Here is a 26,821-nt window from a genome sequence, read left to right on the forward strand (position 1 = left end):
ATTTTAGTAACTTATCACTTGGTAAATGGATGTTTGTATGTATTCACACACGCCAAAATAAATATCTGTGCCGAATCTTGCCAAGGTACAACCATCCACTATTAGAATAATGGGAATTTTCAGACATGATATATAGGTGAATAAAAGTTTTCCTGTCTGCAGGTTCCTTAAAAAGGAAGTAATGCCAAGTCAATGTGAGTGGAAATGGGCTAGTGGGAAGACTTGTTTTTTCACATTGATTATTTCTTGGCTAATGTTGCATTCATAACTATTTTGCCTTTTTTTTAGATTTATGTCATTGATAGTGCAGATAGAAAGAGATTTGAAGAAACGGGTCAGGTAAGTAATGCACAACTTCAGGAAGTCGCTGTACACCTTTTTCTATAATGTATATAAGTACATATAACACTGTCAGACATTTGAAAATGGACTGATGTACAGTTTGCCATTTTAAAAGCAAGCTAAGCCTTGTTAAGTTTAAATTATTGTTTTCTGCCAAATGAATTAATGAACGTTTAGGCTACTCTTCTGCGTTTTTAAGCTCTTTTCTGTTTTCCTCAAGTAAAACCCAAAGAAATAAGATTGTTCTGCGGGGACAGTTAAGACTGGTACAGCTATATCCATTTCCAGCTATCTGGCTACCATAATTAAGACTACAGAGGTTTGTATAGCATACAGGGATATAGTGCTCAATTACAGAACACACAGCATGGATGTGCTTCTATAATAATGTGCTAGTGGTGGTGGACTACAAAGTGCATCAGAAATAATCATGCATTGATAATCTTCAACAACATCTGTAAAGGACTTGCTAACCACCCGTCTATGAATTCTGTGCTACCTCTGCCAGTATTGTTCCTTCTGGTACCTTTCACCGCAAGTTTAGGACTGAAGGGTTTAACCTTCCCGGGCACCTGCCCACTATTTTAGGCCTGTTTCCTTACAGTTCTAAGGCCATCTTACAACAAGTTTAGAATGAGATTTAGCAGGCTCCATTTCCCATTTTCTTTAACTATCAATTCCCTAACGCATTCATTGATATTATTAACAAATGATGTCTGTATGAGCACTTTGCATCCCTTTTAGTAGCCAGAACAGCTGCCTTTTATGAAGATGAGCTTGTTTCTGGATAGAGATTTTATCAGTGATGTCCTATGCATGAATTACAGTTGATTAAACTGGAACAAAGTTCAAAGCTTGCTGTTAGCATTCCTGCAGAATTTGAAGCATATGTAGGATAAAACCACCTGTTTTCAAGGGCTGCTCTATTCTACTAGCAAGTCAAGTTATAACTGTGCCAGCATGTATTTTTGCTGCGTCATCAGTGCTGATCTCTAGAGGGTTGGGATTGACAGTGCCTTGAAAACAACTGGTAATATTGGACTGAGCTAAAACTTTCTCTGTTCCATAGACAGAGGGATTTGCTTTTAAATCTTTGTCTCAGTAATTGTATGTACCAGTTACTTGTTTTACTATAACATCTGTGCTTTGTTGAAACATTAGCATTTACTATTTGCCCTATATGTTACTAAAACATGTACCACTACTTAGATACAACAGTCAGCCTCCCATTGCCAAAGGCTTTTTAAAAATACTGGCTGCATCTTTATGATTCTTACAGGAGCTAGCGGAACTCTTAGATGAAGAGAAGCTAAGTGGTGTTCCTGTGCTCATCTTTGCGAACAAACAAGATTTGCTGACGGCAGCCCCTGCTGCAGAGATTGTAGAGGGTCTGAACTTGCACACGATCCGTGACAGAGTCTGGCAGATTCAGTCTTGTTCGGCCCTCACAGGAGAGGGTGTGTCGGTGAGGAGGCAATGTTTATTCTGGCAGAATAGCCTTTCCACTGGCCTGAATGAGAAATGCACCCCCCCCCCCATTCTGGATCATAATGTATGATGTATTTATTGCAAAACTGGAAACTCAACAAAACAAAGCAAAAAATGTGTAGCTTGGTGTGTGGAGGGAGGTAAAGACTTCTAACACAGACTCAGGCTCTCTCATGAGATTCTCCCTCCTCCTTAAACTTAGAGTCTCCATTACATCATTAGGATCTCATGATGCTGTTTCAACATTGCTTGCCTGATCTATATACATATACTGTAGGGTGGTATTCAACTAAGTTTTATTCAGAGTAAATCAAAATTAATAGTCTTAACTTGGCCATTTTCATCTACCGTATTTTTCGCCCTATAGGACACACCGGCCCATAGGACGCACCTATTTTTTGGGGGGGGGGAAATAAAGGGGGGAATTTATTCCCCCCCCAGCCACGGATGTCTGTCCAAAGCGCAGGGTGCTCTGCTTCAGCGCGCCCCGCGCTCCGTGCAGCAGGCTGCTATCCGCAGCCTAGGGAGCCCTGCGGGAACTCCCCCGGGCTCCCCAGGCTTGCTGATCGCTTCCTGATGCCTGGAGAGCGAGAGGGGTCAGTGCGCACCTTTGGATGTTAAGTGAAAGCATTGGAAGGTTAAAGCGCCTGTAGAGAACGATACAGGAGAGACGTGTTTTGTTGCAGTTGGGTCAGATGGAGGCATCTTGTTGTACTGATACAGGTGTACCGTGCCGTTTCTTCTTTATGTGCTCCTTCCTCCTCTGTTCACTGCTGTGAATACATGACCTGATTGTTCACAGGCACAGCAATAATCTGCAAGGGATTCCCATACAGCATGGTTAATGTTTCCAACCTAATGGATCCTGCCATCTTCCATTCTGTGGACAGGACGAATCCAATGTAGACATCACTGAGACAGGAATGTGAACACGTTGGGAATGAGGGCTTGGGAGAGCACAAGCTGTCCTGCCATGTAATGCCCAAAATCTTCCTGATGCAGTCCATGTAGAAGGCATTGAGACGTTGTTGCTCCTGGCAGTTGTAAGTTGCCCATGACTCACTTCCATAAAGCAGTGTGGCTCAACACTCAAATCTGATAGATCTACATCTTGGTATTGGTCATTAGCATCACATTCTCCCATAGCCATTGATGTAGCTGCCTTGTCAATAAGCTTGACCTGCTCACAGTAGAAGTAGATTGTTATGGTGGACCCCAGGTAGACAAAATCATCTACCACCTCAAGCATGCGCTCACCAATGCTGATGCATGGAGTGTTGGCGACACCTGGAGAAGGTGCATGGAGAAGGTGACACATCCTGACTCAGGATGTTGTTCTTTGTCAGGCTAACAATATGACTGCACTCCATGCAAGCTTAGGCAAAACATTTGATGAGACTCTGTAGAGCTTCCTCAGAGTGCTCTGTCATGGCTGCATCATCTGCAAACAACATCTCTTGGATAAAGACCTGCTGCACTTTTGTCTTGGCATGGAGATTTGCCAGGTTGAACAGACCCCCGTTGCTCCTTGAATGGATTACACGCCGTCTTTAGTCGAGCTGAAGGCATATAAGAGCAACAGGGAGAAGAAGTTGGGGCAAGAACACAGCCATTCTTTATAGGGGAGATGTCCGAGGATGAGCCATCATACTGGACAGTGCTGCACATGTTCTCATGAAAGGACATGATCATCTTGTGGAGCTTAGGTTGGTGTCCTATCTTACTGAGCAGTGTAAAGAGTCGTTTTTGGCTGATATGGTCAAAGGCCTTTGACAGGCCTATGAAGGTGACACAAAAGGGACACCTCTGCTCTCAGCAGCTAATGCAATGAAAAAATCATGTTGAGTCTTAACTTCTGAGCTCTAAAGCTGCATTGTGACTTGGGATAGACCCTGTAGTGAGTGACTTTAATCTGTTGAGATCTGGGCGAAGGCTTTCCTCCCAGTAATCAGCAAGAAGATTCCTCAGTAGTTGTTACAATCATGGCAGTCACCTTTGTTCTTGTCGAGGGTCATAGTGCTGGAGCAGTGCATGTCTTGTGGCGCAGATCCTGTTTCCCAACACTGCAAGAGAAGGTTATGGAGGTGCATCACGAAGGAGGAGTTGAGGCCAGCACTCAGCACTTCTGCTGGAATTCCATCCAGTCCTGGGGCTTTACCACATGCCTCAGAGTTGATGGTGTTCTTCAGCTTGTCAAGGGAAGGAGGGACATCCAGCTCTTCCAAGACAGACAGAGTCTGGATGCTGTCAGCTGCTGTGCTAGCAACCATGTTTTCTTGCCAGTACAGTTTTTGTACTGCTCTGCCCATTGTTTCATCTGCTTGCTGCGGTCTATGATAATCTCTCCAGATAAGATTTTTAGTGGTGCAGTTTTCCTGACTATGGGTCCAAAGGCTTTCTTGATGCCTCCGTACACTTTTCAAGTATTGCCACTATTAGCAGTGAATGGAATGTTCTGACACAGCTTTAGCCAGTAATCATTGGCACATCTTTGCCCAGTAGCCTGGCAATCAAGAGATGCCAGTGTGCCCTAAATGGGAAGTTTAAAGAACAGTTAATTCGTGCGCTGAAGCTGAGGAAAATATAGAAGAATTGTTGCTTCAGCTCTTCAGGAAAAAGGAGATGTAGTGTTTCAGTCCTAGTTCACAGCATTAAAGAACCACCCTAGAGGCTGGTGACAGAACATGGAAGTGTTATCAGATATTTATTTAGAAGGCTATAAAGAGAAAGTAAATATGCCAGCTGGGAGGAGGGAAGGTACCCAGGAGGCTGTTGCATGAATAACAAGACTGCAAGTTGGCAACAGTGGATTTGAAAAGAAAATAGGACTTTCTGTGGAACAGAAACGTACAGAGAATGAGTTAATAGGGAACGGTTTGTGACAGCCCCAGGGCAGAGTATCAAAAAAAGAATAAATAATGACAGCAAACGAAGGAGAAATGGTTTGAAGGTCATTTTAATTAGTTTCATAGATTAAGCTATAGTCTGCAGAACTCAGTAGTTAAGGCTGGGGATTTCAAGGTTAATGAGATTACATTATGGTTAATAAATTATATACATTTAGAGAATTTAACTATTATTTGAAATGGGTCTCTTTAAATAAAAATGTTAATTAAGAAAGGAATCCGCTGCGAGCTTGCCCTGTATCTATTTGATACCAGTGAAAGGTTCTGATCAAGAGGCTTTGAATGTAAAGAGTGCCCCCGGTTTATTTCCATGAGCAGTAATGTAGAGCAGCCCCATTGTTTATAATTGACTCTCACTCTCCTTCAATGCACCAGTCAGGCTTCCTGCCATTGTTCAGAGAAGATAATTTTTTACCATACCCAGATTTGTACCAGGCCTTTTGTTCTTCTCATTTAACAAGCTAAAGAGAGACAGGAGCAGGCTGGCTAGAAATATCCCTCATACTACAGAATAAGGGATCAGTCAGCTCAGCGCTTCTGTTTGCCAGTACACAACTCAGGTTTATAAGCTGACATGTGAATTGCCACAAAAGAGACTTGTGGCATTTATGCTTCTCCACCCCCGCATCCACACGTGCATTTAGCACACAGACGCCCCCACACACTGTGAGCACTTGTGAAAATACCAGACACCATTCTATAGAAAATGTGTTTGCAGGCACATGATGGGAAAGCCCAGAACAGAAGCCAGTCTTCAGAGTGAAGCTACTGTAGTTTTCCTCCAAGCAATAAGGGCCACAAGCAACTGGAGCTGACAGTACTCAGCTGAATAAATGCCAATATCTTTTAAATCTAAGTCCTTCATAATTAGGATAGAATTTGAAGTATATTTGGCTTTGGAGTTTTATTTAAACAGAAATAAGAGGGAAATAGAGTTGCTGTGAAAGACTGCCCTTTTTCTTTTTTAGAAAAGGACGCCACAATATATTTTATTATTTATTAATTATACTACCAATGTGTTTTCATTTCAACATTCATTTCATTGTTTTCATTCATGTACTAAATCAAACTAAATGGCAATGGGAGCAATTACGTCACCTTAATGTATAGGTTTATATTTTGGTATTATAATCTTACAAAAGTGGTAAAGCTTGAACGGCGTCAGGTCATTTTCTAAAAAGAAGTCTTCCACATCACCAGGTGATTACTGATGTAGATATCCTGGTTTGGAGGTTTTACTGTAAAAAAGAATATTCTGTATTTTCTTTTTAGTAGTACTCTTACTGCAGTGACCTTTTATTACAGCCAATGATAGTTGGGGGAGGGAAATACTTTTTCACCTCTTTTTATCCCCTAGCCATTGTCCTTTCTTTTCCCACTACTTTGTGTGTACTACGTTGCAATTCACTCATCGTTGTTTTTAATAAGTTATTGGGAAGTCTGTTCACTTGTCTTGACACATTTGCAAATATCGTATAAAGGCCTTGAAGAGTCTGTGATCATAGGAGACTGCTTGATTGCTCGATTCCAGGAGACAAAGGAATGTGCAAGCAGGTAAGGAATTAGTGGGGTTTTAAATATTAACAGAGGCAGAGAAAGGCCAGTATCATAGCAGAGAGATGTCCATGCCATCAGGTGTCCAAGACAGGATTGTGATCGTACAAAGAGGCACAAAAGGAGATGGCTGGATTTTCTAACTATTTTTAACTCATCTAGCCTAGTTGGTAATGGCAGATTCCAGCCATTGAGAAACACACACTGACACCTGGAGTCATTTGATCTTTATGCGCTCTCATTATTGGGAGACAACTGCCTCTTGCTATTTAAGTTAAATAAGGTTAATCAGATGATTGAAATAGGGGCTGTACTTAAAACATTGCCAATCCTATTCCCTTACTTCTGGTTTCATATTTTCTGTCAGTTTGTAACTGCACTTGTGATGTTGTGTTTAGCCACGTATAAAATACACTTATGCTGACATTGTGGTATATAGAGTATAGGCACAAAAATGTAAATGCTATAGTATAAACATAATTTGAAACTATCTATTTATATAGTTACAATGGAGCAAAACACACAGAGAGAGAGAGCGCGTGCGCATGTGCAAGAACAAGAAAACAAACACCCTAACCATACATATACTGGCTGTGACTATCTAGCATTGTTCTTGGTATCTTTATGAATAGTTCTGTGAGAACATCAACTTGGTGTACATCAACAATGACAATCTCAAATTTCAGATTGATTTTTTAAAAAGAGAATAAAAATAAACTGCTGCCATAATAACTATATATTACGTAGTGTGGTCACATTTGGTATACTGTATACAATTATGACCAAGTCATCTCAAAAAGAGTAAGGTAAAGAAGGAAAGGGTAGAAAAAAAGCAACCCAAATGACCAAGCAGTGGGAGCACCTTCCCTGTTAGGAAGGTTAAAACATTTGGGGATTTTTAGGTGTGTTTTTTAAACAGTATCCCTGGAAGGACATAATGCAGGTTCACAAAGTATGTATGTTGTGGAAAGTGTGGACACTCTATGTCTCATAACACTACCACTTAGGGTTACCTAAATGACATTGATTGGTGGTAGATTGAGAAGAAACAAAAGGGGCATTTGTGAGATTTCCGGGAGAAAAGATGGCTGACTAGTCATCTACTGCCAATACGCCATCAACAGAGATAATTACATGGTGATTAATGATAGCCAAGACGTAAATCTTGGTTATCACATTCTCTCTTTGAAAATAGGGGGATCAAAGGCATTAACCTCTAATGCTCTGAAGAAAGCTGCTCTTCCCTCCAGAGATCAGGAGGTTTTCAGATGCAGTGAATAACTTGAAGTGAGGAACTGCCACCATGCCCGGACACCACATAGTAGCCCTGAAGGTTACCCCTCAGGGCATTAGGTCAATTAAACCGCCCTTCTTTTAATTACCTCTGAGACTATGATGAATTACGACTGGGGTGATCTATCTGCCAATTAAACTTTCACGTGGAATGTGAACTGACTGCTGGCATAAGAAGAGGCGTTAATTAACAGGCTGGGGGAAAAACAAAAAGATTAAAAAAAAACAAATATTTTACCTGTTTGTGACTAAGAAAGATTATAAACAGATAAGGGAGCTGTGGTTGTTAAAAATTTTCATTTATATTACCTTTAACTCTCTGTACCTTTTGTGGAGTGTTGACTGCAAAAGTGAACTTAATCCCTTAACCGTGGGAAAGGAATGTGCTTCTTTGGTAAAGAGACAGACACAAGTTTTCAAGGCAGAGACTAGGTAAAAGTACTGTTGAACACACCACTGACTTATAGTGTCATGAGTCAATTATTGAGTGAGGAATTAAAAGAGCTCAGAGCTGAGATGCATAAAATGTTGAATGAAAATGGAACAGAGAAAGATCACAGACAGAGCCTGGGGCGGGGGGGAATGCCAGAACATGAGAGTGGGATGGTAAAGTTGGAGGCAGTGAATGATGAAATGGAGAGGACCGCCACATAAGTGTCTGAGGTGTAGAATGGACAAATGATGGAGGTGTGATGCTGGAGGAGTGGAACAAAAGCATTAAGAAACCTCTTGAGATGGCAGAGATAGGGCTGACAGAGAAAGTATTCTGTGTACAATTTGGAGTGAATTTAAAGGAAACATCTACCAAACTTCTGGTGATGCACTTGGAAAAAGAATGGAAGAAATGGAAATAGAAGGAGTCCCCCCCCTTTATTATTCTTTTATTAAATTAGGATGGAAAATCACAGCCAACAGGAAACAAGATTGGAATATATGGAAGTGGGTATGAATCAATGAATATACTACAAGTAAATAACTATGGATTATTATTCTAATAATGGAAGTTGGAATTTTATGGAAATAAAGTTGTCATACCATACTGGAGGAAAACCATTATTAACATTTAGTGATAGTAACAATTGGAGAGCCCCTTTTAGTCTTTTAGTGTGAAAAGGAAAAGGAATGGACTTAAGATATGTGTGGCTGAAGATTGGAAAAACATTGCCTAGCAGATCGAGAAACAGCTGGATATTTTCCTAGAATACAGCTGGATACCATCCTGGAGTGAACACTTTGGATATTTTGAATAATCTTTATAGATCTAATTGACAGACGGAGAATCTGAAGTCGTTTTATTTCTATCCTCTCCTCTCTCTTTTCCTTTTTTATTATATTTTCTTCCTGTCTTTTCTCTTGTTCTTCCTTCATCTACTTTGCTTTTGCTTATGTTTTATTTTGTTTGTCGATGTCCTCTACTCTGAGGGTACGCACAGGAAGGTGATGGATGACTGGTGAAAGACCCTGTGTGAGAGGCAGGGAAGGGAAGAACTCCCAAGGTGGGAGGCTGGGAGAAGAAAGGGAAGCTTTCAGGGAGGGGCCCACCCTCTTCTGTGTGAGACAAGGAGAGGGCCTCTCTTCTTTGTTTTCTTCTTTAATTTTACTTAGATTAGTTTGTTTTTCATTATATTGTATGGTGAAAAGTTGCAATTGAAAATTATGCAAAAAAAGAAGAAACAAAAGGAAATACTATTCCACATAATACATTATGAACCTCTACAAGGGGTGGTGACAGCCATTGGTTTAGATGTCTTCAAAAGGGACCAGAAAAATTCAGGGAGGATAGGGAGCTAAATGGAACCATCACATGCAGAGGCAGTACACTTGTGAATATCTGGTGCTGGAGACTTGCAGCAAGGGAAGTGTAGTTGTCTTTCATGCCCTGTTTGTGGGCTTTCTGAACGCATCTGGTTCTCCATTGTTGGAAATAAGATGTTGGTCCAGAAGGGTTTTAGTCTTATCTAGCTGAGCTCGTCTTACTGTTAAATAAAATAAAATTCTAATGCAGATGTAACAACAGCCTTACTGATTTTATTTTAAAATTTCTGCTTCTCTAATTACTAGCTTCCTATTTCTTTCCCTGCTGGCAAATAGCCACCAATTCTTTACCAGAATTTGATCCCATTAAGCTGATCTCTGCATTTTAGCTATCTGATGAGAACATTTATTTCCCATCATTGAACTTGATACTGACAATTATTTGTGTGGAGTATGGGAAACGGTTTACCTGCAGATTAAAAAAAAGTGTGTGTTTTATCCTCTTTGATCCAGGGAAATTGATCCTTTCCCCCTTGTAGTCTCTGTGTTAATTTCACACACTCATTCCCCACAAACCAATTAGGGACAGTCAGAATTCTCTTTGAACCAGCTCTTGCTATGAAAGTGATTTTTGGATGAGTTCCTGCCTTCAAAGTAAAGTGACCCAGATATGAATTGAAAAGCCATTTGGAGTTCACCTTTCCTCCTGCATAGTGCCTTGTCATTCTTTTGCCCTTGTTATACAGTCAGGCTCACAGCCACAGTAAATCCCATCATAAACTCTGCTTTATGAGCCTCTGCTGTGCAGTGTTCAGGTAGCTGAGTTTCCCTTTGGCTGAGCTCCCTTGTGGCACTGGGCAGTGTTAGAGTCCCTCTGTATGGGTAGGTTCTGGTCTGCCTCTACCCGGGAGATGGGGTGCCTGGTGGTTGCTTTGCAGGTATATATTGTTTATGGGATTGTTGTGCTGAATATCAAAGGAGTGTCAGCAGATATTTATGACTTTAAGCTGTCTCAGCTCTTCTGCTTCAGCATATAAACCTACATTCAAAATGAATGAGGAGTGCTGCTTGCCTTGTATGTGTGCAAACACGATTACTGCTTTAGAGGCAACAGGAGCAGCAAAAACTGTTGCAGAAAGCTCTGTTATTTTTTAAAAAACTGCTCTATGCGACCAGATTTCTAAAAGGTGCAATAAAGGAAGTTGGCATGTATGTTTCCTAATTGCTGTAGAACTCCCTTAGTTTTACAAAACATTTACTTCCAGCATTTTGACTGATGTATGTAAGGCTCTTTCGGCATTTAGAATTTCTTCACAAGGTCTTGGGTAGCAAGGGAGCATGTGTCCTTGGTGCTGTAAGGGCAAACAAGCAGCTGTAGGGAGGAGCAGGCAACTTGTTGAGTTCTGAAACATTCTACCATTACTTTTGGGAACCCCACCCAAACCTTTTTTCTGTGGTATTTTGTACAATGAACATGAGTCAACTGTACTGGAACTTGCTGTGCATGCATGTCCTTTAACAAACTAATCCACACGTGCTTTTATATTTTTTTTAAGAGGAAGCTGAAATCTGCAGGCCTTCCAGTTATGCTGAAGACATTACAGTATACACAGCAATATGCTCAGCTCCGACCATTCATTCTTGCTGACACAAAACTGTGGGCAATTAAGATTAAATCAGAGAGGGCCGGGGACTTGGGTAAAGGTGCATGAAAACCAACATTCTTTGTATGTAATTTCCTAGGCTTTCTCCTTTATTCAAAATCTTGTACGTCATTGGACAGATTTGTGATTGGACTAGACGGGCCAATCTCCAAGCTCTCCAATAAAAAGGATGTCAGCAAGGCTAGAAGGATCTCAGCCTGAGACTTGGGAGGACCACTAATAGATGGGCCAGCTGTCTGAGTCGCTATATGCTCTTGGTAGTTCTACATCCCTGCCTCCTTCGTTATTAGTGCATTTCTAAGTGCAGTTCCTTTTACTAATACTTTATACCTTTGCAGCTGTGCATTTTGCCACCTACACTGCCATAATAATAATAATTAATAATAATTTTATTATTTATACCCTGCCCATCTGGCTGGGTTTCCCCAACTTTGTTAATTTAATCTATTAAAAATTATTTATTGGAAGCTATTTCGTGATCTCATCTTCGGATATCTATCTTTTCTCCCTTTTTTGGCAACTGCAGAATATTTATCAGGGTGTGTATGGATGCAGCTGAGCAAATTTAGCATTTCATAAATGGGAGGAGACGATGAAAATCTCAAAGCTGCAGTCACAGGACTAGGAAGCACACATGTATGGTGCAAAAGTTAAATTGAACTTGACAAAAGTTTCTGTGTGGTTACATTCCTAAGATTGTATACTGCTGAGTTAGCAAAGGATCCTTGATATTCCTTCAAATTTAGATTTACAGTCCATCCTCTTCAAAATAAAGCAGGATAATAACAACCACACAGTTGTAAGTGGGTGGATCCATGTCACAATTAAAGCCAAAGAGGGTCATGTTGACAGAAAAACCTGATAAAAAGGCAGTAATTCCTAGTCCCATAACTTTACCAACAAGACAAGGGATGTAAGATTAAGAAGGGCCATTTGTAGATCAGGTTTCCTAACCATAGTTGCACTAACAAGACAGAGCATTTCACATGCGCTATTATATAGAATAGGGAAAAGCGAAACTTGAATGTGTGTTTGCAAAATGGGATAAGGAAGAGCTTATTGTGAGCTGGGCAAAAGCTGACCCTTTCCTCTCATCTAATGTTCCATTTCTTTGTTGTCTTGTTTTTGAAGGATGGCATGAACTGGGTCTGCAGAAATGTCATTGCAAAGAAGAAGTAAATGAACTGCGTTGCATGGAATTGGAGGGGCTGCAGGAGCCAAACACGCTAGCTGGCTGCTAGCATCTGACCAAATATTTTTCCATCTGTGTGCAGCTATAGCTGTTAGAAATGGGAACAGCAGCTAAGCCTACTGCCCAAATTCGAACTTTACCTTCTCTCTAGTATCATTTCCCTCCACATATGCATTTCTTCCCCCCACCCCTACCCCTTTTGGCATAAATAGTATTGAGAGTCTCCACATTCATCTGACTAAAGAATAAGATCTGAAAACGGGAGCAGATTGAAGTCTGCCATAAAGACTTCCAATGGGTTCCGCAGAGTGTAGGATGATCATAGCAACGTGTTCGGGAACCTGCTTCAGTTCTGAAGTCACTCAGGACGCTCACCTGGTGCCACTCAAAGCTTTTCTCATCAGCAAATGAGCTGATGCTTTATTAGCATCTGTGCTTCAGTTTTAAAACAATACATTACTTTGTAGAATGCTGGCAAGACACTCCTATGGCCTCATGAAGAGCCTTTATTATAGCGAGATACCCAGGTGTCTGCCCTTCCTTTCACAGAGACCTGCATTGTAACTCAAGTTCTTAACAGTCTGAATGTTAGAAGCATCAGAGTGCTAGAGATGCTGTCATTATCAAATAAAACAGTGTCAGACTGCAGTGCAGTGTTGCCTTTTTGGTTGGTGTAAACAGACCAAGAGCTCTTTGACATTCAGTCTCGTTGCACTGTAAAAATCCCTCCATGAGGGTGGAGTTTCACAGCATATAGTGGTAGTCAGTTTAGTGCTCTTTAAGTCTTAACTGCAGTGAACTGGTTAATTTAGGAGGGCGTGTTTCGAGAAGAGCTTTTGGTAGGCTGCACCTGCCTCCTATAAGCCATGTAGCAAATGTGCTTCTCCCAAGTAGTCCAGACAGTAATATACTGAGATTAACAGTTTCAGTGTCGTGACTCTATCCAAATGAGTTGTTGTGGATGTATAGTCTGGGATTGCTTTTTTGTGAGTCTGCACTGTTAGTTTAGAACTACATTTCAGAACTATCTGCGCAGGAAGTAACAGTCTGGATGTGTTCAAAAAGAGATGTCCCTCACTTCAGGAAATACCCAACCAATTTAAAGGTATAGATAAATCTCTGGCAAGACAAGCATTCCTCTATCAGTCCTAAGAAGAAAAGCCCAGAGTCTATAACTTCTTAAATACAGAATATTCATTAGGAAAATGCATGAAGGATGCACTCTCCCCTTTGAGGGGATAGTCATACAGTATGATTGCGAAATCTCAGCATATCGCTACAACACCAGGAAATGACATAGGAGGCTGCTTCTCGCCTCTGGGTCATCTGCTAGATTTGTCCAAGTTCAAAGTAATTTGGCGAGGGCAGTCTTGCATGCAATGAATTTAGCACGCAGCATGCAGATTATAACCAGAGTATAGGGCAGAAAATGCCATGGCAACTATAATGCCCTTTCTCATTCCTAGTGGGAGGGAGTAAACTTGCTTGCTAAACCTTGGGCAATGTGTATACATTGTGGAGAGCCAGAGCACAATAGCTGCTTTCAGGCATTTCTTGACCATATAATCCACTGTCACTATATTGTCTTTTTATGCTTATTCGTTATTAATCTAAAGAGAGTAATGGCAATAATTTCTAGTCCACCTCAACTTGGATTCTGTCTTACTTTTAATTTGTGGTTTGCAACAGACATAAATTCTAGATTAGATAAATTAAGTCTATATCCCACCTACTTCAATGGATTTGTAAGGGTAATAAATCCATAAGCAAACATTACAACAATGAGCAAGAATAAAATAAAGTACAGACAACAATCCAAATCAATCCATTGAGAACCCCCAAGCGTGACAGCTAAAATACATATTTGCACAAACTGCTAAAACATCACTAAGAGCAGATACTTCCTATTGCTTTCTTTCTAGGGGGAAGCTGGTGACATGTTGCAAATACAGATTTGCGTTTTAGAAAAGGCTTTCACTCTGTAGAGGTCCAGTGTGCAAAAGTGGCAGAGGAATTTTTTATTTTATTTTTTTGCACTTGTAGCCCAATTTTAAAAGAAATGAAATATGTCTGCAACTATTCAGTCCAAATGTTAGAGCGAGGCCTGTCTGCTCATGCCATAATGTCTGGAAGCGTCTCCCTTAAAATTCAACAAACCTAAGTCAGCCTGTTCAGTTCAGGAAGAAGTACATTTCCTTCAGTGTGCAGCAAGCTAACAAAGCGCCCCCAATACTTACTACCCGGTTGACAAACGGTGAAGCAAACTGACCATGCTGCCTTCTCTGCTTCTATCTTTGAGCACAAAATACAGCTTTCTGTTATCTCAGACACTGAATGCAGATTGCCCAAGGGCTGTCCTGTTTCTGTTTCTCATCTCTTGCTAAGCATATTTTTTGTGTGGAAAATGGGATCTCACTGGTACTGGTGCAGCTCACTGAGCCAAAGGAAACTACCATGGTCCATTGACTTCAACAAGCAGCTATCATACCTGCATCAAGTTTGAATCATTTTGACCTAACTAGATCTTCTAAGAACTAGAAGACAGGGCTGACCCAGTGACCCCAGAGGCCAATATCCTGGCTCTGAAAATGACCTCTGCCAGATGGATGCTTCGCAAATAAGTTGCAAAACATAGGAGAGTTACAGAACCATCTCCCTCTGTTATTTCTAACAAATAGAAAAGACTGCCCTGAGCAAGCAAATTCACAACTTCTAACTGTTTAGTTCACAGTTCTTAAAATCAATCTTCATGGTTTTATCTAATCCTTTTTTAAAAATAAATTTATTCCAGCTCTGCTATAGGCTTTCACAATATCCCTGGTTCAGTTAGTTCTGCACTGAATGTAGTGTGTGAAAGGGGTTTTCTTTCATTTAAGTACAACAGCCACACTGACTCTTTGACAAGCTGTTTCGCAATATATATGGTACATGTTTCCTGTCTGAATACTGTGCTACATTTACAGGTAAGCCAGAATGAATGAAGTATAGCCTTGAGAGACCAGAGTAGTATTGTTCATGTAACATACTAGAATGAAGAAGGCATGTTTCAGATGTGGTATAATTACTTGTTTCTTTCATTAAATATAGCAGGGTTTGCTCTCTTTCGTACATACTAGATGATGTTCAGTTGCTATAAAAAGCCATAGCTGCAAATGTTATCCATTGCACCTTTTCCGTTCTCTCAATAGGGTACATCTGATTTTTTTGATTTTTTTTTTTTTTAGTTCTTAGTTTTATTCTCTCTTTTTGACGTTCATGAAAAGGGTGTGTGTGATGATAAGTTGGTGATGCTAAGCCTTGGTGTATATGTTTAGATGTTTGGCAAACTTGAATAAAATTTAGTAGAAATGACGCCTTTATGATTTTGTTTTATTTTAGAAAGAAGTCTTGATTTTCTTTTAAGGAACTCCATTTGAATAGTCTGTTTGAAATGGCTGTACATATAATTCGTCCAGGATGCTGTGATGTTCTGTCTCTATACAGTTCATTTGAACATTTAACACTGTTGTTTCTATATGCTTATGATTTTATAACCTAATGGCTCTCCTATTGAATATATGTGATCTCTGGAAACTTGCTTCCCATGGTTCCCTAGGTACTGAGAGTCACAAGATTTTTACCTGTAGCAGGGATAGACAATACAGTGCCCTCTAGATTTTATTGTACCATAACTCCCATGATCCCTAACCAATGGCCACGATAGCTGGGGCTGATGGGAGTTGTAGTCCAAGAACATATGGAGAGTACCAAATTGGTTTCTCCTGTTCTTCAGGTATCAGGTATCATATAATGCAAAGTGTAGGTAAGAAGTAAATCCCACTAAATCAGATATACTTGTTTTTCAGGATAAATGTTTAGTGTGCGCTACTGGGGGAGCCTGATCTCCAGGAGGCGAATGTGCCCCTCTTTCACTTGTCACTGCATTGATTTCTTAGAACCTCATCTTTTGACAATCTGATAAAGCGTTGTACGTGGGAGGCCAGGAACACAGAAAGAGGCCTCATACAGAGGCAACCCTAGCTCAGTGTTGTCTATCCTGACTGGCCGCAGCTCTATGGTTTGAGGCAAGAAGTATTCCCAGTTCTACCTGGTGATGCCAGGGATTGAATCTGGGACTTTTTGCATACAAAGCCAGTGCTCTGCCACTGAGCTATGGTTTGCTGTACAAGAACTACATGCAAGAAGACATGAATTTTTAAAACCATGGCTGGGTTTCAGATTGGGCCACTGATGACATATATGCTATCCTATTATATGGAAGGACAGATCCTGAAGCTGAGGCTCCAATACTTTGGCCACATCATGAAAAAAGAAGACTCCCTGGAAAAGACCCTGATCTTGGGAAAGATGGAGGGCACAAGGAGAAGGAGACGACGGAGGATGAGATGGTTGGACAGTGTTCTCGAAGCTACCAGCATGAGTTTGACCAAACTGCGGGAGGCAGTGGAAGACAGGAGTGCCTGGCGTGCTCTGGTCCATGGAGTCACGAGGAGTCGGACATGACTAAACGACTAAACAACAACATTATGCTATAGGAAATTTGTATCTCTTCTGTTATGACCCACCATTTAAAAATGGTGTTTTGTGAATGACTACTTGTGCCACAATGTGGATAGTGATGCACATTTGAAGGTCTATATTCCCCCCCCCTGAATTTATCATTATTATTTATTAAATTTATATACTGCCCTTCATCATAATATCTTAGGGCAGTTCACAGAATAAAATACAAGATAAAAATGCAAGTAAATAATTGCAACAAAACAATAACCCTCCCTTCCCACAGACACATTTAAAAGGCTGTAGAATATTGGGATGCGGGTGGCGCTGTGGGTTAAACCACAGAGCCTAGGGCTTGCCGATCTGAAGGTTGGCGGTTCGAATCCCCGCGACGGGGTGAGCTCCTGTTGCTCAGTCCCTGCTCCTGCCAACCTAGCAGTTCGAAAGCACGTCAAAGTGCAAGTAGATAAATAGGTACTGCTCTGGCGGGAAGGTAAACGGCATTTCCGTGCGCTGCTTTGGTTTGCCAGAAGCGGCTTAGTCATGCTAGCCACATGACCCAGAAGCTGTACGCCGGCTTCCTCGGCCAATAAAGCAAGATGAGCTCCACAACTCCAGAGCCGGCCACGACTGGACCTAATGGTCAGGGGTCCCTTTACCTTTTAGAATATTAATTGGTCAAAGGCCTGGTTGAAGAGGAACGTTTTCACCTGGTGCCTAAAAATATATAAGGAAGGCACCAAGCAAACTCTCCCTAGGGAGAGCATTGCACAAATGGGGAACCACTACAGAAAAGGCCTGTTTTCTTGTTGCCACCCTCTGGACCTCAAATGGAGGAGGCACGTGAAGATGGGCCTCAGATGATGAACAGAGTCCAGGACAGTTTATATGGAGAGAGGCGGTCCTTGAGGTCTTGCAGTCCTGAGCCATTTAAGGCTTTATAGAGCAAAACCAGCACTTTGGAATAGGGCCTGAAAGCTAATTGGCAGCCGGTGCTGTCAGGCCAGGATAAGTGTTGTATGCTCCAACTGTCTTGTCCCAGTGAGCAACCTGGCCTCTGAATTCTGCACCAGCAAGAGCTTCCGAACCACCTTCAGAGACAGCCCCGCATATGACATGTTGCACTGTGAACAGATGATCTTCATGCTTACATGCATATTTGGATGTGTGTTCAATGTACACATGTAGTGCTTTTTCCGCATGTGACACACACGACAGCTTTCTTGTACATGCAGGCTCTCCCTAATTAGACTGGAGCACAGGTATGTCACAAGTTGCAGAGTTGGCAAACTGCATCTAAGGATGTCTTCTTCAAATCTCACCTCAGCCATAAATGGCTTGGTTTCCACCAGGTGCCTCACTGCTGCTTTCTCAGTGTGGGGGAGAATAGTATTGACTGAGGTAAAGTATGTGAAGCACTTCAAACACTTCAAAATGTAACATAAATGTTAACTATCACTAAGCTTTCCTCCTATTTTTCTCAGTTGATTAAAATGTTGTTTTTTATTATAACCACTCAGGGAAAAACACACACAAGTTTCACAAATTCCCATAAACCCTATTTAGCAGGGAGGTACAAGAATTTGCATTATTTTACAGGAAAACACGCAGGGCAAGAAGTGAAGAACAGTAAACTGAGCTATAAAAATATATCAGGACCATCTCCTTCACACACGCAACATCTGGCATGATGTCAAATCACTGGGGAAAATATTAGATGGCCCTACTTAATTGGGGGGGGGAGCGGGGTGGTATTTCTTCAGTGTTTTTAAGTCAAACTAGCACATTCTTTCACTTCTAATTTTCCTAATGGATTGGATATGGAAAATGACCCTTTGGCAAACAAATGCCCTGGGAGTAGTTTAACTTGTCTCGGTGTTATTTATTGTTTGCTTCCAGGTTTCTGCATTTTCTTTTCCTGTTGCTTTTTCCCGTAGAATGCTGTGTAATTTACGAGGGGTTTGCTGTGTGACCTTGTTTGTGTGTCAGGTAGGGAGAATTACACCCAGAAGCTTTTACATTTACATGATAAATTGGGTGCTCTTAAAATGACAAGGATTTGGTCTGGCCCTGTATGTTCAAACTCAGGATTGAGGAAGAACCGAAGGCATGTTTTATTGCTGTGGTTGCTGATGCATCTCTATTGTTTGGACTGAAAAATTCTTGTACCCTTGACTAAGCCCTTCAATGCAACATAAGACTGCATTACTGTCAGTTTCCATCCTTGCAAATCCACCTCCTAGCTGCTAGGTAGTCATTTCTGCAGTCTCATTTCCCACATAGCTGCTTACTGCAAGCTACATAGCCAGGGACATTCTCTTGCAATGGCCAAGCCTCCTTGACGGCTAAGTTATTGAACCAGCCAAGTGAATGCTGCTCCCTCCACCCTCTGCCTTCCAGAGTGGAAACAATTGCATCTAAGACTTGATTTGGCTTGTAGTAAAATCACTCATTGACTGGACTTTGGGGGTGGGGGTGGGGAGTGAGAGAATATGAAGCCATTAAGTGATTTCCAGCACTATCAGGAATGACCGCTCCCCGCTTAAAACGGGGGGCGCCCTTTGCGTGGGCGCGTGCAGCCCCTAGGTCTGGAGCGGCCCCAACAGCATAGGCTTGGCTTTGCCTTCCCTCAGGTGTGATACCTGGAGGTCTCCGCCTACCTCAGTCAGTTGTCCAATCCCACCTGGGGGAAGCGTTGCCAAGGAGACCAGGCCAGGTAGGGGAGGGATTACCTGCCCACACAATAGAGGGAGGATCTTACCTAGGAATCCTCACTTGGCTCCAGAGCTTCTCCCACCCTACCCACCCTCAGTTAATGTCTTATTTTGCAGGTTAACTTTTCTTCACAGGTTTTGCAGGTTAACTTTTCTTCACAGGTATGCGGGCGCTGCTACGTTAAGGTCGCTGTTAAAGGGCCGGAAAGGAATTTCCCTGCATTGGCAGGTTTCGCCTTTCCCGTAGCAAAACGTCACAACTTTGGCGGTATCAGGCCTTGGGCGGAATCCTTTTGTCCATCTTCCTCTTGCGGCGGCGATACCAGGGTTCCCCGTTAAAGGGGTTTTCTGAAGGGAGGCTTTGGCCGTACACCAAAAGGTTGTCATTGCTCTCCCCTGCGGCGGCGGCGTTACGGGGGCGGCCATCTCTGCTTGAACATATGTTCTCCAGAGCTGGCCCATCCCCCACACACACACTGGATAACCCTGATGCTCCCTAGGTCCCCGGCTGGGGATCAGGGAGGGAGAACGCCCAATGCCTGAGCCAAGGTCTACCCACATTTGAAATTTAATAAAGTTGTGGCCAATTTAATCCCATAGCACGTTGTCTTGAGTCGTTATTCCACATGACGGGGGGACCGTGCAGGATCTGGGGCTCCGCCTGCCCACGCAAATCAAACTGTTGTAGATATACCATATATGCTACAGTTTAGTATAGGGTTCCCTAAGTGCAAACCAGAGAACTCACAGATAATGTCTATGAAGCAACAGGAGAACAAGCATCTCCCCGCACACTGTATGCTGTTGGGTGATCCACTGCCCTACCTGCTGCAATGATCTCCTAGGACTCCAGGTACGCTGTGTAGCAAGCAGCTAGTGGTAATGGACAATAGAACGGGGGTGGGCGGGGAGTTCCAAGAAGCCACGGCTGCCGCTTCTCTTGTTCATTAAGGAATTGAAAGTTACATGTTCTCAAAGTTGCAAACTGGCATCCCTTTCAACCATGAGTGCTAGTGTATATGTTTGTACTATGTGGAGATTATCTCTCTACAATTTTTAAAATGCAAAGTATAAAGAGTAACACACAATTTTGGGGTCTGACCCGTAAATGATGTGCTCATGTTTTGTTTTTTGTTTGTTTATTAAATTTGTAAATCGCCCTTCATCCAAAGATCGCAGGGTGGTTCACAACATAAAAACGCAAAATGAAATACTGAATACATAATAAAACAAAAACAAACCAATAACCCCCTCCCACAAACACACTGAAGAGGCCATCAGATCTTAATAAGCCAAAGGCCACTTTGCACTCCTCGAACCTGCATACATACTTCCTCTTCACACTGCATTCCCTTCCCTTTTTTTGCTGTTGAACAGTGGGATGACCATGTTGCACAATAATGGCCAAGAGAAAGTGTAGCTACACTCAGTCAACATGACCCAGAGCCTCATCACAGTATCACCTTAGCCTCCATCCTTTCCAGCCCTGAGGCTGCTAAATGGACGCATTGTCTAGTTCAAAATGCTCACTTTTTCCCAAGTCCAAATTGCCACCATTTCCAATGCTAATGCTAATGCTAATAATAATAATAATAATAATAATAATAATAATAATAATAATAATAATAAACCCTGCCAAAGTTATTGTGCCAGTTTAATAGCTATGTGACTCACAAAAGTTTGCCTGCTCAACTCTTCTGGTAGATGCAGAGCTGGAGAAAGTTTTACCTATTGAATGTTTTGTGTGTTGTGCACATGTTGAAAGGCACAGCAGCTCAGGAACAGTGCTGGCAACCTTTATCTGTGGTGGCAAACAGCTTAGTTCTCATGGACAAAAAAAGCCACTGGGTTGCCATTGAGCAAAATCGACCACTGATTGGAATCCAGTGTGCCTTGGCAAGGATATGGCATGGTGTGCGCACTGATGTTGATTGGATCAGCAGATGAGCATTATATGGAGAGACAATTGCATACTAGAACTGGACCAAACCTCTGAACATGCTGGAAGATAGCTCAACAACAGTAGTGGTCAACAACTGCCATCTCTTCACAACTCCTTTCAAGATGCAGCAGGAGTGTTGAAGGACAAGGAAGCACCGAACGTGGTTCTGTTCCTCCCTCCTCTTGCCCTCTGATATGGCTGCCTCCAAACAGGTGCAGGCTATGGGGAATTTAAGTTATGCCCAGCAGAGTGAGCATCTCCGCAGCTGGGCAAACAGGGCCAAAGCTGTCTAGCCCCACAGCAGCTGTTTTGTTTTATACTCCCAACTGTAAATTTCAGAAAGTCACACCCACCATCTGTGAAGCAGAAGACAGCTGAGTGATAACTTAAAGTGCTGCAAGATGGAGGGGGATTAGCCAGAAAGCAAGTGAGGGGGAAATACTGAATACTTTTATAAGTGGTGGTGTGGGGAGCAGAAGGAAGGAAAGGCTGGTGTTCCTTTGATCTGTTTTGAAGCAAAAATTGCTACAGGCAGGATAATATTAGTTTAAATGCTTTTTAAGCAAAGCTATGGGACAGTACCAGCTTGAGCTGTCAGCTGTGCACCCCAGAAGCCATTCCTATCTTTTTTTTTTTAAAAAAAAGAAAAGGTCTGGAAAGTAATGAGAAAGGATGAAGTGGCTCTTTCCTCACCTGCTCCAGTGGTCCCTTTGTTCATTCTCCTCTCCAGCCTGTTGCGGCAAGCAGCACTTTACTTTTGCAGCACAGTAACAGAGGAAAAGGGACAAGGGAGAGAACAGAGTTCGAATTAAAAGTTATAGGCATGAACTTCAGTTGACAGACTGTGGGCCAAATACAAGCACTGGTTTCTTCTCCTCTTAGGATTTCAAGTAATTAAGTGCTGGGGTGCATCTTGATTTCTTCTCGCTTTGATGCATTACTCAAATAAAGACAATGGTGATGAAGACAGCCATTTCTAATTAGAAGGGTCATAAAGATATTCTAGCTGAGCCTCCTGCCACTGTAAATTGGGGCCACTTCTGGACTGTCACTGATTTGTGTGTGTGATTCGATTGCATACTGGTTGCATGCAGGTTGCTGCGCAATTAAAATGGGATTTGGTCTCTTGAGAAACAAGCCCACCTTCAAAAATGAAATTGGCCTTTTGGCAGAAAGGAAAGTGATGGGAAGATGCACTGGGAAGTGTGAGGTAATTGCTTGATGTGATGTCATATAACCCCTCCCCAATCAAATCCGAATGATGCTTAATAAATGGTGCTCTATAATCTCCCTGCAAACCTTGTGCAAACAAACGAGGATGGATGCCGAAAGAGGCTAGGATCCCCCACATGCAATATTTTCAATAAATTAGCCCACACAATACGAAGGCAGAGAGCAGGCCCCAGCTAGGTGCCGGAATTACTTGCAGGACAAGTTTAATAAAATAAGATTCCTCAAGAAGGGAGCAGTCCCAAATGCCATAGGAGGAGGAGAAGAAAAGAGGCCCCCACCAATCTGATCGGGGGGGAATTTCTCTCCAATCCCAAATACAGTAATATGAACCTTCCCCAAGCATAAAAGTAAAACCTGTTGGCTGAACCTCTGCCAACATTTTCTTAGCTGTTTAACATGTCCGCCCTACCCAATACCTCACCTCAAATTCCTGGCTTCAAGTGGTCATTACTTAGGCATCAGATTAAAACTCACCATGCATCTATCTCACTTTAGAAACAACCCCCTCCCCTCAAGAAAATGCTTTTTCTACCACAGATTTGGGAAAGTATTTAAAAGGTTTGCTCCTGTTCTTCCTTTGTGGAGGATGGACTGTGCCTTCTCTCTTGGCATTAAATTACAGGCTGATTTACCAAACCATTTTTGAGACCACAAAAGGCACACCCACACCATACATTTAATACACATTTAAAGCATGTGACTTCCCCAAAGAATCTTGGGAACTGTAGTCTACCCCTCACTGAGCTACAATTCCCAGCATCTTTAAACAACTGCAGCTCCTAGGATTCTTTCAAGGAATCCTTTAAATGCATGGTACTTTGGGGGAGAAAGAAAAGAGGATGCCTTCACCCCGGTGTGGCTCCCCTTTATTGCATACACAGCCCAACAAGACAACAACATAACACACACACCCCGACAGCCTATGATTTGCTATGGCTAATTTGAGCCAACAACACACACCCCCTGCCATGTCACACACACAAACAAAACTCACTGCAGTCACGGCAATGCAACCAATCTCACCCTGGGCTCCCCAATCTCTCTCACTGCCAAAGAAAACTAATAAACAAATAGTTGAAGAACCTATCCACATGGCACTAACATAAATACGCAGAAAAGGGGGAAATCATTAACCCCCCTTTTCCCCACTTCTCTTTCCCCACATCTTTCTCCCCTCTCCAACTTCACAATGCCTATGATAGCAACGTCTCACACCAGATGTAACTGACCTGTAGATAGGACTCTATGAACTGAAAACAGAGATGCTATAGGTACCTTTGTAATCCATGAACATCTTTCAATAGAAACTTTTTTTAAAAAGTGTATGGTGCTTTAGATGTATGGTGTGGGTGTATCACAGTATGACAGAAGCTCTCTGGGATCAAAGGCACGAAAAAGCCTTTCCCATCTCCTGCTGTTTGATACTTCATCCTGGAGACACCAGAGATCAAACCCAAATCACCCTCCTACACACAAAGAACATACCCCTCCCTATGTAGTTTTCCCCTGCAATACTAAAATGATAGAATAGTTTTGGCAAAGCACATTTGTGGTCAGATTACAAATCACCACATCTCAGACAAGGAACTAGAAACAGGACCCTGTAAGTTGCTAGTTTGCATCTTCCTGGGACATGTTTCTCCACAGTCTTGATTGCAGGTGTTTTCTCTGTAAGCTGAAAGATGTACTCGGGACAGTTGCACGGTGAGATGTGAGGACCTTTAGAATCCCTGTTCTGAAACATATTGGGCTCTAGAAAATGCAAAGAAAAACTCACTCCTCATGCCAAAGACACACCAACCCTTATGCTAGAGAAATTGAGTGAGTTCAGTGGATCTACTCCTACAGCTGCAAAAGAAATGACAACCTGCTTATCATGTGCCTATGGAGCATTAAAGTGCTTTGCAATTTCTCTCTCTCTCTTTTTCCAAATCCAACCAAATAACTTTCATTTAATACAATTTCTAACAATCAGGTTTCCCGCTCCAGTTGCAAACATATGTCGACTGTTTCCTCCCGTAGCTGCATCATTTCTTATTTAGTGTCCAGTTGTCATCCGTCTGAAGTGCTTTGCAATCTCAGTCTTGTTGTCCTCACAACATTGTGGTGAAGTAGGACATTGTGATTAATGTTAAACAGATGAGTGCTGATTATTATTATTTATTATGTTGTTATTATTTATTAAATTTGCATACCACTCTTCATCCAGAGATCACAGGGCGGGTCGGAACATAAAAATACAAAATGAGAACACAAAATACTTAATAAAACAAGAACGAAAACAAATCAATAACCCTGCTCCTACAAGCAAATAGAATGTTCAATCAGCCAAAGGCCAAGCTATAGAGAAACATTTTTGTCTGATGCCTAAAGATATGTAATGAAGGCACCAAATGGGCTCTCCTGGGGACAGCATTCCACAAATGAGGAGTCACTGCAGAAAAGGCCCATTATCATGTTGCCACCCTCCTGGAATTTTGTGGAGGGGGACATGATGAAGGACCTCAGAGAGTGATGTTTTCCCAAATGCACCAAACTGGTTTAGGCCTAAAGAAAGACTTGAACCATGCCCAGACAAGTGCCATAGTTCATTGGAACACAATTCTCTTCAGCAACCAACAAACGCGCACACACTCAATGATATTCTCACGTGAGGGCTTCCCCAAATAATTTTATCACATGGTGAGACGTAGATTGACTGAACAGAAGCCAGAAATTGCCCACGGCTACAGGGTCTCAGAAGAGAGGAGTAAAACTGGTCATCAGGACAGAAACACAAACTTGAATTCAAAGATGGCTATGGAGCTGAAACAAATTATTTACAAATATCTAAAATCACTAATGTTTCCGATTTTGCCATATACATTTTTGAAGGAGAACTCTCAAAGCAAAATTCATATTCACATTTTGACTGTGAATTTTTTAACAACAAAAAATCTAATGCTTTGGACTTGTAGGCATCTCCTTGATTATTTTGGTTTTGGCAGACTTAAACTAAGATGTGATAAGATGTTTAAAATATTACTTTAGAATATAAGTTGCAGATTCTTAAATACTATTTACAGAATATTCAACTCAAATTTTCAAGGAAGAATTTTTGAGGAGAATTTTTGGGAGAAAATTAATTTCTGCTAAATTTAGATGTCTTATGAGAGAGACAATAATCCTCTCATGATCAGTCCTGCTGCAGGAGTGTGGTGGGAAGATCAGACTTGAATATCATAGAATTATTGAACTGCAAAGTTAGAAGGGTTCCCAGGGATCATGTAGTCCAGCCCCCTGAAATGCAGGAATCTCAGCTAAGCGATCTATGACAGATGGCCATCTATAGTCATCCAACCTCTGCTTAAAAACCTCCAGTGAAGGAGAGTCCACCACCTTCCGATAGAGCCTGTTCCACTGTCAAACAGCTCTTACTGTCAGAAAATTCTTCCTGATGTTTAGTCAGAATCTCCTTTACTGCAAATTGAATCCAATGATTCAGGTCCTACCCTCCAGAGCAGGTGAAAACTAGCTTGCTCCATCTTCCATGTGACAACCCTTCAGATAGTTGGAGATGGTTCTCATATCTCCTCTCAGTCTCCTCTTTTCCAATCTAAACATATCCAACTCCCTCAACCATTCCTCATATCATCATCACCGCTAATTTCTGACATCTCCAGAGAAGCTATGCCCTTGTTTACATCCAGCTCTTCTCACACATCACATCACAGCCACCAGTGACACTGCAGAGTATTTCTTCAAGGTCACCATGTTCAAGTTTTGTATCATAAGCTGCACAAACTAGTGCAGGCTTTGAAGGACATTGTAATGGCACCAGGCCATTTCCAAGGGTAGGTCCACGAGTCCCTTGTCTCCACCACAAGCAGAACACAACTTTCCTGGCACAGTCAGCCAAGTGGCTCATTTGTGATGCTAATTGCCCTTGATGCCTGTGTGAAGGGGAATGGTGGGGGCTAACGGTTTTTTATCATCCATTTTATTGGCGTCCGTTCCGAGTTGCAATTTCATTTGTTGGACAAGGCCTGGCATGATGCTCAGAACTCCCTGTTACGAAAGCAGCTAGGCTGTTGGGAACAGGCACACAATGAAGGTCAAAGTCCCAGGTGTTCTCCCCAGCATGGATATGATTCTCAGGTGCTGATCAGTCAGCTCTGGTACCGCAAAGCACAAACTTGACTATTTGCAGCTCAGATAGATTGCTACAGAAGTGGGCAAGCATGAGCACAAGAATCAGA

General features: G+C 42.0%; 2 protein-coding genes across 2 annotated transcripts in view; one reads left to right on the top strand and one right to left on the bottom strand.

Moving 5' to 3' along the window:
* The window catches only part of ARL3 (ARF like GTPase 3), a 30,299-nt gene extending 14,754 nt beyond the window's left edge, over positions 1 to 15,545 (top strand). Inside the window, exons 4-6 of the mRNA XM_083505122.1 lie at positions 289 to 339; positions 1,622 to 1,807; positions 12,134 to 15,545. Of these exons, the coding sequence (XP_083361248.1) occupies positions 289 to 339; positions 1,622 to 1,807; positions 12,134 to 12,181 (285 nt within the window). The 3' untranslated portion in view covers positions 12,182 to 15,545. The remainder of the gene's footprint in view (positions 1 to 288; positions 340 to 1,621; positions 1,808 to 12,133) is intronic.
* Positions 1 to 26,821, bottom strand: part of SFXN2 (sideroflexin 2) — a 112,890-nt gene that overhangs the window by 39,313 nt on the left and 46,756 nt on the right. The window lies entirely within an intron of this gene.

Source organism: Podarcis liolepis (assembly GCF_965112155.1).
Source record: "Podarcis liolepis genome assembly, chromosome: 5".
Lineage (NCBI taxonomy): Eukaryota > Metazoa > Chordata > Lepidosauria > Squamata > Lacertidae > Podarcis > Podarcis liolepis.